The 15,411-nt window shown below is 40.7% G+C and overlaps 1 protein-coding gene across 1 annotated transcript; it reads left to right on the forward strand.

Moving 5' to 3' along the window:
• Positions 1-828: 828 nt before the first annotated feature.
• On the forward strand, positions 829-14,116 carry LOC139921529 (uncharacterized). The gene is made up of 13 exons (XM_078286726.1): positions 829-1,045; positions 1,335-1,512; positions 2,333-2,636; positions 3,282-3,521; positions 5,253-5,466; positions 6,142-6,232; positions 7,321-7,624; positions 7,812-8,095; positions 9,928-10,068; positions 11,580-11,803; positions 12,793-12,970; positions 13,137-13,440; positions 13,829-14,116. Exons 1-13 carry the CDS (start codon positions 829-831, stop codon positions 14,114-14,116), a joined length of 2,967 nt encoding a protein of 988 aa, XP_078142852.1.
• The last annotated feature ends 1,295 nt before the right edge of the window (positions 14,117-15,411 follow it).

The following is a 15,411-nucleotide window of genomic DNA, read 5'->3' on the forward strand; positions in this document are numbered from 1 at the left end:
CAAATACAAGATGGTACTGCTCATCATTACTTTATGACTACATCTCTTTTTTTTTGACATATAGGAGTTCCCACTTGAAGTACCATTGAGTGTTCTGATACTTCTACTTAAGTTGGTGTTTGTTGCAACTTTGATAGCTATGATAGCTAACTATGTTATTTGATTCATCATACCTCAGTCTGTTATATGATGAAACAAAATCAATTGTCATATGTTTATGGCACGTCAATCGTTCATTACCTGAGAAATGGAGAGAGAAAATAATTGGGCATGTGTATCCACTTTTTTTTCCCAGAATACCATATTAGTTCTATATAGTAATTGTTAGCCAATCAGAAACGTGAAGATAAGGGCCTTGCACCACATCAAACCCACGCACATGTACACACACACACACACACCTACACACACACACACACACACACACACACACACACATATTCAGTTTTAGTAATGATGGTAATAGGCTATAAGAGTGAAAAGATCGGCCTGAGCGCACTCTTTGGTAAACATCGAGAGATGAGGTATACTAGTCCTAAGATAACTTGTTATTTTATTAGACGCAAACACCATTTGCTTGACATGGACTTAACCTTGATGGACTATACTGTATGTATGCATAGTGTATTAAGATTATTCAGTAAAGTTGTTTATACTGTAAATAATGAATGTATTATAATTTTTTACAAAGCCAGTGTTAGCCTTGAAGCAGTTCTCCAGATATTCTGTCTCTTAATTTTCGTTTGTGATCTAATGATTCCCGGTGTTGTTTTTTCTAAAATACTTCAAGCATGGCCTAATCAAACTGTCATTCTGTTTATCCTCAGTATGGAGTTAGAGAACTACACGCGTGTGTCAGAGTTTGTTATCATGGGCTTCCCCAGTCTCCAGCCGGAGTATTTTGACCTGGTGGCCTGGTTCTTCTTCTTCCTCTATGTGACCACAGCGGTGGGCAACCTCCTGCTGGTGGTGGTGTTTGCTGTGGAGCGCAGCCTCCAGAAGCCCATGTACATCATCATGGTCAGCCTGGCCCTCTCAGACATTGGTAAAGGGATGAGATGTAGTTGCAGTATGACAGAAAGGGTGATGTTTTTGCCCTGGTGCGGCTCCATCTAACACTGCAGAGTTTAACTTTATCTTCTATTTGTTGACCTGTCTTCTCTTGTCCTTTTTTATGAGGTTGCCGTACATTTATATTGTATGGACTTATTTGCCATTTCTATGTCTCTGCTCAAAAATGCAGGAGCATTTAGAGGCCCTTGTGCGTTCTTGTTACTATTTCATCTGGGGCAAACTATTTCTGATTTAATATTGCGATTTAATTTCTGATTCAGGCTTCTGCACCGTGGCCCTACCCAAAGTTATTGCTCGATACTGGTGGGATGCAGGAACTCTATCTTTCTATGCCTGCCTTATGCAAAATCAACTGATCCACTACTTTGGCACCTTGAACTCCCTCATCATGATGACCATGGCAATGGACCGCTACCTGGCAATCTGCTTCCCTCTCAGGTGGCACAAAGGAATTGCTTGTTTATCTTTTAAGGACAATATCAGTTATCGGTTATATTTGGTAACAGCTTTTTTCCAAAGCTAGAAACCAGGGGAGTGAATGTATGAATGAATGTAATCTATGATATCATCAACATGTAATGCCACAAATTGCTCCACGAATGAGTAAATAAGACACTGCATTTGTGGACTCTTAATTTATTTCTATGAACACCCAAAAGAGCTGTCTTTTATGTTAGTGCGGAGGCTTCTGAGCCAGAACATAACCTGTAACCCACAACCCCCAAATATCACAAAAACTGGCATTTTTGGTACTATAAATGCTCTGTTCAACAAGCCCTTACTCTTTTTCACGCCCTTAGTCAGACCGATCTGTAGCTGAGACTATAAACATACACTGAATGTACAAAATTAACAACTTCCTGATGTTGAGTTGCAGGCCCTCGTGCACAATCCACATCTCAATTGTCTCAAAGCTTTCAAATCCTTCTCTAACTCCTCTGCTTCTCTTTACCTACATCTCTTCCTTTGTGATTGTTACAGATTTGATGAGGGAAATCAAAAAGCGAGAATGGCTTTTATCTGGATTCACCTCATCAGTGTACTTCAAGTGTCGCAAATATTTTGTATATTTAGTGTATAATAGTGATGATGTGAGAAGGAAGTTAAAATATACACATGCATTGCTTACTTGTATATCTTTATCAATGCCCGCGCTCAAGATATTTCTCAACTTACCTCATATATGACCACTGCAACTATGCTTATACTAAACTGATCCCTGAGAAGATACCCTAACCTGATGATGGATCTTTGTCAGGTACCCCAAGATAATGACCAATCAGCTAATGAATGGCCTAACAGTGTTCTCCTGGGTGTCAGCCATGATCGCTCCTGGTATCGCCACCTTCCAGTCCGCCCAGCTGCCCTTCTGTGGTCCCAACCACATCATCCAATGCTACTGTGACACCAGGTCCCTGACCCAGCTGGCCTGTGGCAATACTTCCCTCCAGGGCAAGGTGTCCTTCGCTCTGGCCATGTTCGTTCTCCTTGTCCCCTTCTCTTTCATCATCTTCTCCTACATCAACATCATTGCGGCTGTGACAAAGATGACCACTGCACAGGTGAGAGAAAAAGGGGCCAGGAGGAGTTTTTTTCTGATTATGGTGGCCTAAAATGCTTGATTTTGCAGCGGATTTTCTCAAAAATTGCAATGCAATAGTGTGATGTTTTGTGTGTGTGTTTTTGCGATAAAATTGCGTGAATGGGTAAAAATTGCAAAAACATAATTGCCATTTAAAAAAGAATGAATTAAATATATATATATATATATATATATATATATATATATATATATATATATATAAATCATTAGGAATCATATGTAATTTGTATGTTTAAAAAAGGTTTTGTGTGTTAAAACTGCAAAGTTTTAAATCAATGTTGAATGCAATTGTATCCTTATTTAACCAATGCAATGCAATTACCTGGTGGATCAAGTCCACCTACATACAATACAAAAATGTAAAACATGTAGCTCCAAGGACTTGAAACAGGGCAGAATTTAGATGTGAACAAGTGTTTTCTCACTCCTCTCTCCTATCCTCTCCTTTGCCCTCGTCTCTTTCCTTCCTCCACCTCCCATCCCCTCCACTATTCTCCTCTTAATTCCAATCATTGTCTCACCTCTCCCCTCAACCCCTTCCTTTCCCCTCTTCTTGACCCTTCTGCCCTTTCATCTCCTCCTCTCCTCCACCCTCCACTTACAGAGTCGGTGGAAGGCCTTCTCCACCTGCAGCTCCCAGCTGTGTATCATCTCTCTCTACTACATCCCCCGGTGCAGTGTTTACACCATCAACATCATGAAGTTCAACATCAGCAAAGACTTCCGTATCGGCCTCACCCTCTTGTACAGTTTGCTCCCTCCCTTGCTCAACCCTTTTGTCTACTGCTTCAGGACCAAGGAAATTCGCCAGACTCTAGCCAAATGGTTCCACAGGGGGCAAACTGTGGGCCAGATTAAGCCTAATATCAGCCTCCTTGCCCACTAAGGGTTTCACAAATCTCAGTTCAGTGAGGACTGGAGCACTGTATCACCCACACATGGTACAATCTTGGATACATGAAGTAAACAAGCACTGTAAGATATAAGATGAACTGTATGTACTAAGACTATGGTTTCATCAAGATAAACTGCAATCCCTCATAGCTCATCCGCTCATAATGATTACATATTAGGGCAATTACAATGCAGATTACAGTACTGTGATGGTCAATAACAACTACGTTATGTCAGTATATCAAATGTTTGTGTATACGTACGATCACGTAACTCCGTTTTTCTCTTGTGGTTCCTCACTTGGAAAGATATCTAACAGTGTTAGAGACCATCTACATAAAAGAAAAATATGTTTTCACTGGGCATTCTACATGTACTTTGAAGGGGTCGGCTACATGGAATATGTTAATTACAAGATGGATTAAAATATGAAATTACATTATAATTTGACATTACATTATATACTGTATATAACAATATTAAAATCCATCAAATTCAAATGATCACCACAAATGCTACCTTAAATGTAAATTCTACCCTTGGATACTTTACACTGTTGTATATCATCAATCTGTAATGTTCAATGCATTCCAGGAGTTGTAATTTAGCGTTTTTGGTGTACCCACTCTACAACCTAGCCTGGTAAGACCATCCTGATCACGTGACCTCACATTCTGTTTCGCTCCACAGATCAGTCTGGACTTCTATGGACTTCAATGGCACTTAATGACAACAGTCGTAAACATTCATAAAGTCTAATTCATGTTCATGTCAGTTGTCATGACATAGTTGAATCTATTGAATAATAATAAAATAAAGACACTGGTGGTGCCAGTAGTAGTAGTGGTATTAAAATATGTCTTTCTGTACTTCTAATACTATTAGAAGTACACAAATCTAGCTGTCCAGTCCTCCTGCTCTGCCTCACCTATAACTTTTTAGTCTGCCCTACTGGCAGACTAAAAACAACAGCAACAAATGAGATTCTCACAGAAAAGCACATACAGTAGATCATTAATGACTTTGCAAAGACGATGCATATCACTTACAGTAGATGGGCATATTATAACAATTTTGCTCTTAAAAGTGCAATAATTTATACATAGTTCAACAAATCCTTCAACTGCACAGCACTAATAACTTGCAAAGCATTTCACATCATGCTGATCCACTCTCTCTAGCTGTATCATCATCATCATCATCATCATCATTGTTGTCAGCTGGGGCCGCTGGCTGCCAGCTGTTTCTTTTTTTTTTTGTTTAATTCACACTTTTTCCACTCCAGTTCTTCTATCCATTTTATTTACAATCCCACCAAAGCATTCTTGAATTTGCCATTTCATCAAATGTAATTGGTCAGCTAATGACTGGTTGGCACTGCTTGTGAGATGCTGTATATTCACTTGTGCGTCACTCCTTATGCCTCTCTTAGGACAAGGTGGCATCAGGCATTGCCTTGGCCAATTGGACACTGTGTCTATCAAATATTGTGTATAAAGCTGAGATTCATTTCTCTTTGAGCATATACTGCATGGTAGGAGGTAAGGAGCCCCCGACACAATTTCTTATTTCTTACTTCTGTTTATAAACACACATACACACACCATTCTCCGCACCATGATGTGGTGCGCTTTATGGTTTGTATTTTGATCTGCCACACGCTGCTTTCAGCATGTTTCAGGTGGATGAGAACTACACGCGTGTGTCAGAGTTTGTTATCGTGGGCTTCCCCAGTCTCCAGCCGGAGTATTTTGACCTGGTGGCCTGGTTCCTCTTCTTCCTCTATGTGACCACAGCAGTGGGCAACCTCCTGCTGGTGGTGGTGTTTGCTGTGGAGCGCAGCCTCCAGAAGCCCATGTACATCATCATGGTCAGCCTGGCCCTCTCAGACATTGGTAAGAAGAGGAGACGTTGTTTGTAATGTGATGTTGTATTACTGACTGATGCCGTCTGGCTTTGGGAAAGTGAATGTGGTTTCTTGTGATCCTAATTTGTGAATTATATATATTTACCTTCCAGTATAGCTCTGTTAAACAAATCCTGATGATATGAGGTGTGTGTCACTTGAATTTGTTGTATTAATTCTTGATTGTTGGTGATGTTGATGTGGAGCACTTTGTTGTTAAATGTCTGTCTTTAATTGTAATGTCCTTTCTGTTGTGGTTGTATTTGTCTGACAGTTGCCGCAGACACAAAGAGAATTTCCGAAAGGATAATAATAAACTAACTAACTAACTAACTAACTAATTATAGTAATTTTATAGCTCCAGAAATCGACACTTTATGGGGCCTGATCAACAATTGTATACTATAGGATGAAATTAAATAGCAAGTCTAATCAATCTGATGATGTTATACTTCTAGATTCTTTTCCCTTTCAAATGTTAAAAAAGGAAAAATGCATGACATTCTCCATTCTCCTTCTCCTCTCCCTCTCTCTCTCTCTCTCTCTCTCTCTCTCTCTCTCTCTCTCTCTCTCCTAGGCTTTGCCACAGTGGCCTTGCCTAAACTAATCGCTCGCTACTGGTGGAATGATGGGACTCTCGGCTTCCACACCTGCCTATTCCAAGAGCAGATGATCCATTATTTTGGCACTTTGAACTCCCTCATCATGATGACCATGGCCTTGGACCGCTATCTGGCAATCTGCTTCCCACTCAGGTGGCATGACAAGAGAATCTGAATTCATTTCTATGTTGAACTTTAAAAGTCCAAATACATCCCATTTTGTCTAGTTTTATTCAGTTAAGATGTCGTTCATTGAATTCTCTTCTGTTCCTCTTTATTCAACATAGTCCAAATGCTTCCAAATGAAACACCACTGAAATAGCACTTTCTCTCACACTGGTCTCACATTATTTGAAATGGTTAGTGTCATGAAGCTATGACGCTGATATTCTCAAGTTTAATCACTTCTACTATACTGTCAATCCCACCATTAAAGCTAAATACCACTCAGTTTAAGAATTCACAGACAATATTCATATGCAATTGTACAGTCCAATCAGTATTTATGAACATACAATTCTTTCTCATAACACAGAAAAACACAGAAACTAGATTGCAACCCTCGAATCAGTGATATGACATCAATGTACAGCCTGTATCTGCTCCATTGGCGATGAAAGGGAGAATTACTTTCTGAATTTGTAAAAAGTTTGCACAAAATTTGCCTGCAGAAAGTCCTTCAGTGTCACCTTATCCATTTTCAATTCATTCTCTATTAATTACATCAGTCTAACCTCACAGATTATGGGTGGGAGAAGCTACTCTCTCTATTTTCTGGCTATGAGCAACAATATGTTCACTAAAACAGGCTGAACTGTCTTTGAGTCTAGCAGTAAGATATTTTAACGCAAAGATACAGAGGTATTCCACTTTAAGTCCTGTATCTTTTGTCAAGCTTATCTGTTCAAGGCTTCCAATTAGGGTTGTCAAAAGTATTGATTTTTCAATATAAATATAGATTCTGGATTTTTGAAAAGATATCAATATCCATTGTGCCATACATTCGATACCAGCCTCACTGTTTTGAATGAAATGGCACTAGAAGTTGATTTATTGACCTGAGCAGCAGGGAAAAAAATAATGGAAAAAGGAACCTGCATTAGGCAGCACGCTCAGACACACAGGCACACAGAGAGGGAGAAACACACACACACATACACACACACTACTTCATCTTCCTCCATTTCCCTTTTCCTCCTTCTCCATGTTTCTCCCTCTCTATCTCCTCCATCTCCTCCCAGATACCCGATGTTGATGACAAATCGGACGATGACCGGCCTGACACTCTTCTCCTGGGCAGTAGCCCACATCTTCCCCTGCGTCGGCACCATCAACTTTACCATGATGCCGTTCTGCGGACCCAACCAGATCGCACATGCCTTCTGTGACACCATATCACTGATGGCCCTGGTCTGTAGGGACAAAACCCGCGAGTTGAATAGTGCCTTTGGAATAGGGATGTTTGTTCTCTATGTCCCGTTCTGCTTTATCATCTTCTCCTATATCTGCATCATCATCTCTGTATTGCATATGGCCAGTGGACAGGTCAGGTTCACTTCTCTTTTCTTTGTCTCTTATGCAAATATGGATGGGGCTTGTTGGGCAACTTTTGAATATTCTCTCTCTGTGTCTTTCAGTGTGGGTACCTGATGTGACAGTGTGAGAGTTTTGCAGTGTTTTAGTATTACTGTAAGTTTTTCCTAACTGTGTCCTTTCTACCCCTTCTCCTCAGGGCAGAGTGAAGACCTTCTCTACCTGTGCCACCCAGGGGTGCATCATTTTTATCTACTACATACCACGCTTCTTCGTCTACATCGCACCTTACTTTTCTAACCTGACCATGACCGCTGACAAGCGTATAGCCACCACTCTGTTCTACAGTCTGTTCCCTCCACTCATCAACCCCTTCATCTACTGCCTGAGAACCAAGGAGATCAAGCAGATATTCAGACGCTGGCTCCAGAGGAGGAGGGGCGTTACGCCCACCAAGCCGGGCCTAGTTGCCTCTGTCACCAAGTGATATTAATTATCTGCCTTTACAGTGTGGGTCATTGTATGGAGAGATGATACCCATATACTTAAGTGTTTTTCAGAATCTGGGTCTGGAGCCAAAGTTGGGTCATGGAGGAAGAGTGAATTGGTGCCTTAAATCGTTCTGGAGAAATTTGTGTTTTCTACAGGTTTTGACAGGGCAATTTTAATTTTGAATGAAGTTATAGCCTGCCCAAATCCTGGTAAAATAGTCTGAATAAAATATTAAAATCGTAGGCTACTGTCATCTTTTTTTAGTTCACATAATTTTTCAAATTTCATTAAAAAGCAATCTTGAAGATATAAATTATCAGATAGCTTTTAATACAAGCTCAAACAGGCTCTATATACCTGATAATTAAGCATCTAAATATGTCTTAATGGTCATCCAAGAATTGACAGTGTCATTCTAAGTTGAAGGGAAAGGCGCATCCAGCTCCTATACAAATCGTATTTTATAAATTTATCTCATTATTAATATTTTATAGAACAATTATTGTTGAATATTTGGTTAATTGCAAGAGTTTCTGCTTTTCTAAATGCATGGCTACCTTTGACTGCCTTCGTGAAAGGTCTGATGTACCCAGCAAAATCTTTGGAGGTGTTTTTCTTAAGACTGCAGTTGCATCACAAATCTCCTTGCAACCACAGCTGGTGCCATCATGGAGGTCAACTGGAGATAGCTGTGTACAATTTTTTTTTTAAATATATAACAACGATATGATTGGTGTAGATCCATTCAGTAATATTATAAGAAAAAAGGGAATTGTGTGATAAGGTAGATTTGTTTTCAAAATTAGGTTACTGTCACATAGGAGACTGCCTTATTGTCTTATTGTCCTTTTGGTCCTATCTCTACTCCAGAGCACTATGAGTTGTAGCTTGAGAAGAGTCTGCTCAGTTAACCTCACAATAAACAAACAGTTGATTTTTGGCTTTGTTAGTTAACTAACTCTTTCTGTCTGTGTGACATAGAGCTCTGTGCAGGAGACTGTACAGGCACACTATGCACCTAAGTGCACAAAAATTTGCTTCAGCCCTCATTCACTTCCACTGAAAACCATGCAAAGGGTGAAAATAACAAAAACAAAACAACCAGAAAATAATTTCTGGTTGCAAAGCAATTTCACCCCTTTGCATTCATACAGAGTTCACATGTGGTGAACTTTGACCTGCAAATTTGCAGGTCAAAGTCAGACAATAGAGTTTCTATTTTGGGCATGCTGACCTCTGAAAGAAAATCCAACATGGAGGAGTCTCTACTTGTGGCAGTGTCACATTATCCAGTTTTATACAACACTCTAGCAGAGTACACAAATAAGCAAAGAAGAGGTAGTGTGGCTTGCAGTCAGTCATGAGGCAGGAGCATGTTTGAGTCTCTCATTGTTGTTGAAAGAGAGAACCAATGTAATCTTTGCAACATTGGTAAAAATGATTGAACATAACATGACTGAATATGACTGCAGCTTGACCCCTCAGTCACTAGTCAGTAGTCCTAATCGAAGTACAAGTAAATCTATCAGAGAGGTGGCCAGCCTGGTGATTTGGGCCAATAGCTACACTGCATTTAATACTCTCAAGATGGTGGAGATGAGGATTGACTTCTGCAACAACCCACAGGCCCATCTCCCCCTGGTAATCAGCGATGTTACTGTGATCAGAGGAGATCACAAATTCCTTAAGACGACCAGCTGCAACACCCTCAACTGGGATGAGAACATCTCCTATCTGATCAAGAAGGCCTAACAGAGGATGTTCTTCCTGCGCCAACTTCTGCAGCTCAACATGTCTCGGCCAATCATGGTCCAATTCTACAGATCCGTAATTGAAGGCATCCTCACAGCCTGGTATGACTCTACCTCCTCCCACTCCAAGCCAAGACTGCAGTGTGTCATTCAGATAGCTGAGAAGGTAGTCGGGTGCCGGCTGTCCTCCGTCAAAGACCTGCATGATGCCATGTAAGGTAAAGGGTAAAGATGATTACTGCCGACTCTGCAAACCTGGGAAACCATCTGTTTGACATCCAATCCTCTGGAAGATGGTATCAGTGCATTAGTGCTGTACCACCCAACACTGCAACAGCTTCTTCCCAGTGACAATCACCCCACCTCAGCTAGCTCTCCTAAGCCCCATGCCTCTAAGCATGCTCTCTCTCACACACACACACACACACACAACACAGGTGCACAACACAACATAAATGACTATCTATTATTTATGGGTCATCTGCTATTTATCAACCTAGTTGTACCTTGCACATCTTCAACTAGGAACAATTCTCCAGGTTTGAATATATACACATATCATACATATACTGTACTGTGTTTCCATTTAGCCTACTGTCAATAAATACTATGTTGTCTGTGCTATATACTGTGTTAGATCCTGTTATGTTGTGTCCTGCACCTAGTGTGTCGGTCCTGTATTGCCTTGGAAGTCTGCTTGAAATATAGGCTACAACACACAAGGCATTATCATTTATACAAGATGACCATTGAACAATTAATTATACTTCAAGCACAGACCCTTGGAATATGTTAGGACCAATTAAGTTACATCAATTAAGTAATTAATTAGGGTCAATTTCCTTGTGCTGTCCTACTTTGCAAATTAAAGCAATTCTTATTCTGATTCTGATAATGTCAAAGGAATGTAGGAACATGAAATGTTGCTCCTCTTCTTATACTTCATTTTGGCAGGGTCTCTTTGTAACGTGGAGGAATAAATTAGGGCCTCTGCTGCATGTCGGACCTAGAGCAGAAACAAGGAAGTCAGTGCCGTGAGCCAGTGTTACACAATACTGGACTTAATGGGAAAATTATTTCTTAAATATTATCTGGCCATTTTACACACTGTGAATGGGATTTTCATATTCACATAGCTCACCACATGCAAAGTTTTCAAAGAGCAGGTTCAGAACTGGAGCAGGAGGGATCGCTTTACTGAAGTAACAGCCATGCCAAAATCATCAGCCAAAAATGAAACATACTTTGGTCGAGAACAGGCTTGTGTGTCACAACTGGCTAATTTGACAACTGTGGCACAGTGTTTATGTGATTCTCAAGATGGGAATTTTACTGAAAACAGTACATTTACATTGTGTCCGTCATTAGTTAAGTGTTGTGTCCTGGGTGAGGAAATAATGGGTGTTCAGATTACCCCTAACTGTACAATCACAGAACAACATTACAGCATAAAAAATGCCATCTTACTATGATACAGCTGTTACTTGAACAACCGAGGAGCATTTCACTGCGTGTGTCTCTACTGGGACAAAGTTGTATCGACATACTTTGCACCTCCTGCCTGTCACAAAATTTTTATAAAACTGAGACGCTGCTCTTTGTGTTGTCACACAGTCCAGGGTGTGAGGTAAGGACTGATATGAGTCTCAATCACTCAGCTTAACACACATTTGGACATTTTCTCTCAATAGGTTGTATTTTGATCTGCCTCACTCTGCTTTCAGCATGTTTCAGGTGGATGAGAACTACACGCGTGTGTCAGAGTTTGTTATCGTGGGCTTCCCCAGTCTCCAGCCGGAGTATTTTGACCTGGTGGCCTGGTTCTTCTTCTTCCTCTATGTGACCACAGTGGTGGGCAACCTCCTGCTGGTGGTGGTGTTTGCTGTGGAGCGCAGCCTCCAGAAACCCATGTACATCATCATGGTCAGCCTGGCCCTCTCAGACATTGGTAATGATGGTATCTTTTACATAGCCTACCATGTTTCTTCTATACTCAGTGTCCAGTGTGTCAGGCAAGTAGGCAAAATGAGTAACCTAACAGATTTTGAGCATGGTATGGTTGTCAGTGGCAGGAACGCCAGTTTCAGCACAAAAAAGCAGCACACCATTAATGAAAAAACATGATAAAAAAACATCACCTCATTTTCATTTATTTATTATTATTATTTATTAAAAAAATTTTGGCCATGGCTGCTAACACATTTCGGTGTAAAATGAGGTGACGTCTTTTTTTCATGTTTTTTCATTATAATATTGGTGTGCTGCTTTTTCACTTTGAACTCTGGTCATTGAAGTCTTATTTTATCCCTGATTCAGCATCTCAGAAACGGCTGCCCTTCTGAGGTTTTGATGCACAACACTGTCTAGAGTTTACCAGAAAATGTGTGACAAACAAAAAAAAAAAACATTAATTCGATTGCATTCCAACTTGTTGGTGACAGAAAGCCAGGTAGGCCAGAATCAACCAAATATTGATGTAAACATGAATTGATCCCCGTGGAGTCTTTCCAACTTCCAACTTTCCAACTTATACAATTCTTGCCTTGTGTAAAAATTCAGGCTGTTCTGAGGGCAAAAGGGGGTTGGTGACTGGTGTACCCAATAATGTTCCTAATTACCTGTCGAGGGTATACAGTATGAATCTGTCTGACTTTTGGTTTGAATTAATGGGTTTTCTTGTGACTCCAATTTATAGCTTTGGAAATGACTGTTCTGCAAGTCAAATCAACCTGATGACATTGCAGTTTTGCTGCCTTTTCCCCATGAAATAATTAAAGAAATTCTAGAAGAAAATAAACCTGTCACATTTAATCTGCTCGGTGTCTCAGTGTCTCTTTTCTTTTGTTCTTGTTTTCACTCTCTCTCTCTCCCTCTGTCTCTCTCTCTCTCTCTCTCTCTCTCTCTCTCTCTCTCTCTCTCTCTCTCTCTCTCTCCTAGGCTTTGCCACAGTGGCCTTGCCTAAACTAATCGCTCGCTACTGGTGGAATGATGGGACTCTCGGCTTCCACACCTGCCTGTTCCAAGAGCAGATGATCCATTATTTTGGCTCCTTGAACTCCCTTATCTTAATGACCATGGCCTTGGACCGCTATCTGGCAATCTGTTTCCCTCTCAGGTGGCATTTCATCAAGATTCATATTCATTTATTACAGCACTTGTGTCAGATCAAGCACTAAGCCCTGCAATGAGAAGACTAAAAACAAGCCATTTTCCTTTTTCTTCTCCTCTCCATGGTTCTGGCTCTTCCTCCCTCTCTCTCTACCACCCCTCCTCCTCCTCAGATACCCGGTGTTGATGACTAACTGGACCATGACGGGCCTCACACTCTTCTTCTGGACGCTGGCTCACATCTTCCCCGGCGTTAGCACCATCAACTTTACCACAATGCCGTTTTGCAGACCCAACCGGATCATACACGCCTTCTGCGACACCATGTCTCTCACACCTCTAGTCTGTGGCGACGCCATCCGGCAGTTCAGTGCCGCCTTTGCCGCGGCGATGTTTATTCTCTATGTTCCTTTATCCTTCATCATCTTCTCTTACATCTGCATCATCATCTCGGTGTTGCGCATGGCCAGCGGACAGGTCAGGTTCACCTCTCTTTCCCCTCTGACTATGGTGTATTTTTATATAGACTGTCCTTGTGTCCTTTTGCCTGAGTTTGAATTTGATACCTTCATAGTTTAGATTATGATAATTTATATTACAAAGCCACCATCATTTATATCATGAAGTTATAGGGTGTTTTAGCACTTTGTCTGTTTCAGCCTCTCAAGTGGACTGAGTCCAATGACTCAGCAATTTTTTGTGCATATGTGAACACGCCAAATGAACCCAGACCCTCTAAAATGAACTGAACGGGTTTGTTTGTGGTTCGTTTTGATTATCAGCATTTTGCCTTTCTCTCAGCAAGTTTTATTTTTTAAAGCTCATAACTGTGTCCCTTCTAACCCTAAGCCACTGTTCTCCTCAGGGCAGAGCGAAGACCTTCTCTACCTGTGCCACCCAGGGGTGCATCATTTCTATCTACTACATACCACGCTTCTTCATCTACTCTACACCTTACTTTCCTAACCTGACCATGACCGCTGACAAGCGTATAGCCACCACTCTGTTCTACAGTCTGTTCCCTCCACTCATCAACCCGTTCATCTACTGCCTGAGAACCAAGGAGATCAAGCAGATATTCAGACGCTGGCTCCAGAGGAGGAGGGGCGTTACGCCCACCAAGCCGGGCCTAGTTGCCTCTGTCACCAAGTGAAACACTTTGTCTTGATGTTTTGATTATGGATGGGATAAAATACACACATAATACATTTATGGCTCTGAATGGGATTATATATATTTAAAAAAACAAGAAGGTCCTGTGTAGATAAACACAGGCCATCTGGGTACTTGTGAGGTACAGTTAATTCACTATGTGCTATCCATCCTTTTTTCACCCTTAAACCTTTAACAAATATACAGTATAGATGTTCACAATTGGTTCACTGAGTATATAAAAATATGTTGTATGGATGGGAAACTATGGAGCTGGGGCTGAGTGTGTTTACTCCTCTAACATGTTTTTCCACTGTTTTCCCCTCTTACCATGTCTCTATGTGTACCAACAGTACCCTAAAAATCCAAAACAGATAATTCATACTATATTTATGTGCGTCTGTACTTTTGGGTTAATTCCTTTGTCTAAAACGTAAACAAATACCATTACAAAAACAACATGTTCCTGTGGTAGTCCCATGGTACTGAAAACAAAAACAAACCCCTGCTGTAATCTAGACTACAAGTCCTGTGGTAAAAATAAATTTAATGACAGCGTTAAAGTGAGCATGTTGCAGGCCAAGCTGTTAAACTGAGAATGAGAATAACCTAAAGGGAAGGTTTGGGGTTTTTTTTGGACCTCATAGCCACAGAAAACACTGACATCCATAACACCTGTGGTTTGAAATATCCCGTTGCCTGTGTTATCCTCTTACAGCAAAACAATGCTGCCATGGTGGGATGGGATATAAAAGGCAGACAGTATTTTCATCCTCCTGTAAATCAGGGCACAGGGGAGGGGAAGCTATCCTCGTATCAGATACTGCCTGTCGAAAACAAATGACAAAGAGATTTATTATCGTTACAGGAAAGAGAGGCAGATGGCACTGTGGTTAGGTTACTCACAGTGTAAGCTGCCCAACAAAGCCGAAGAGCAGTAACTACTTAAGTACTGAAACTGAGAAAAGTGACTTCAAAGAAGATCTCTTGCCCTGACAAAAGCACAGATGGACTGTATATAATTTGACAGCAATTATGGGTATATTTTTTGTTGATATTAAATCTAAAACCACTTTTGACGTTTAAAACACACAAAATATAGTTACTGCTGTTTGTCTTTGTAGCGCATTTTGCACTCCTGAATTGTGATTACATTTTTTAAGGAATTATTCAAAGTGTCTAAATCCTAACCTTGCCTCATCAAAGTCAGGCCTACACACTCAAAACCTAAAATCAACATTATTATTACCATTAGAGTCAAGTCAGCGCTATATACATATCTATTCTTCTTATTTA

The sequence above is a fragment of the Centroberyx gerrardi genome, chromosome 11 (genome assembly GCF_048128805.1).
Source record: "Centroberyx gerrardi isolate f3 chromosome 11, fCenGer3.hap1.cur.20231027, whole genome shotgun sequence".
NCBI classification, from domain to species: domain Eukaryota; kingdom Metazoa; phylum Chordata; class Actinopteri; order Beryciformes; family Berycidae; genus Centroberyx; species Centroberyx gerrardi.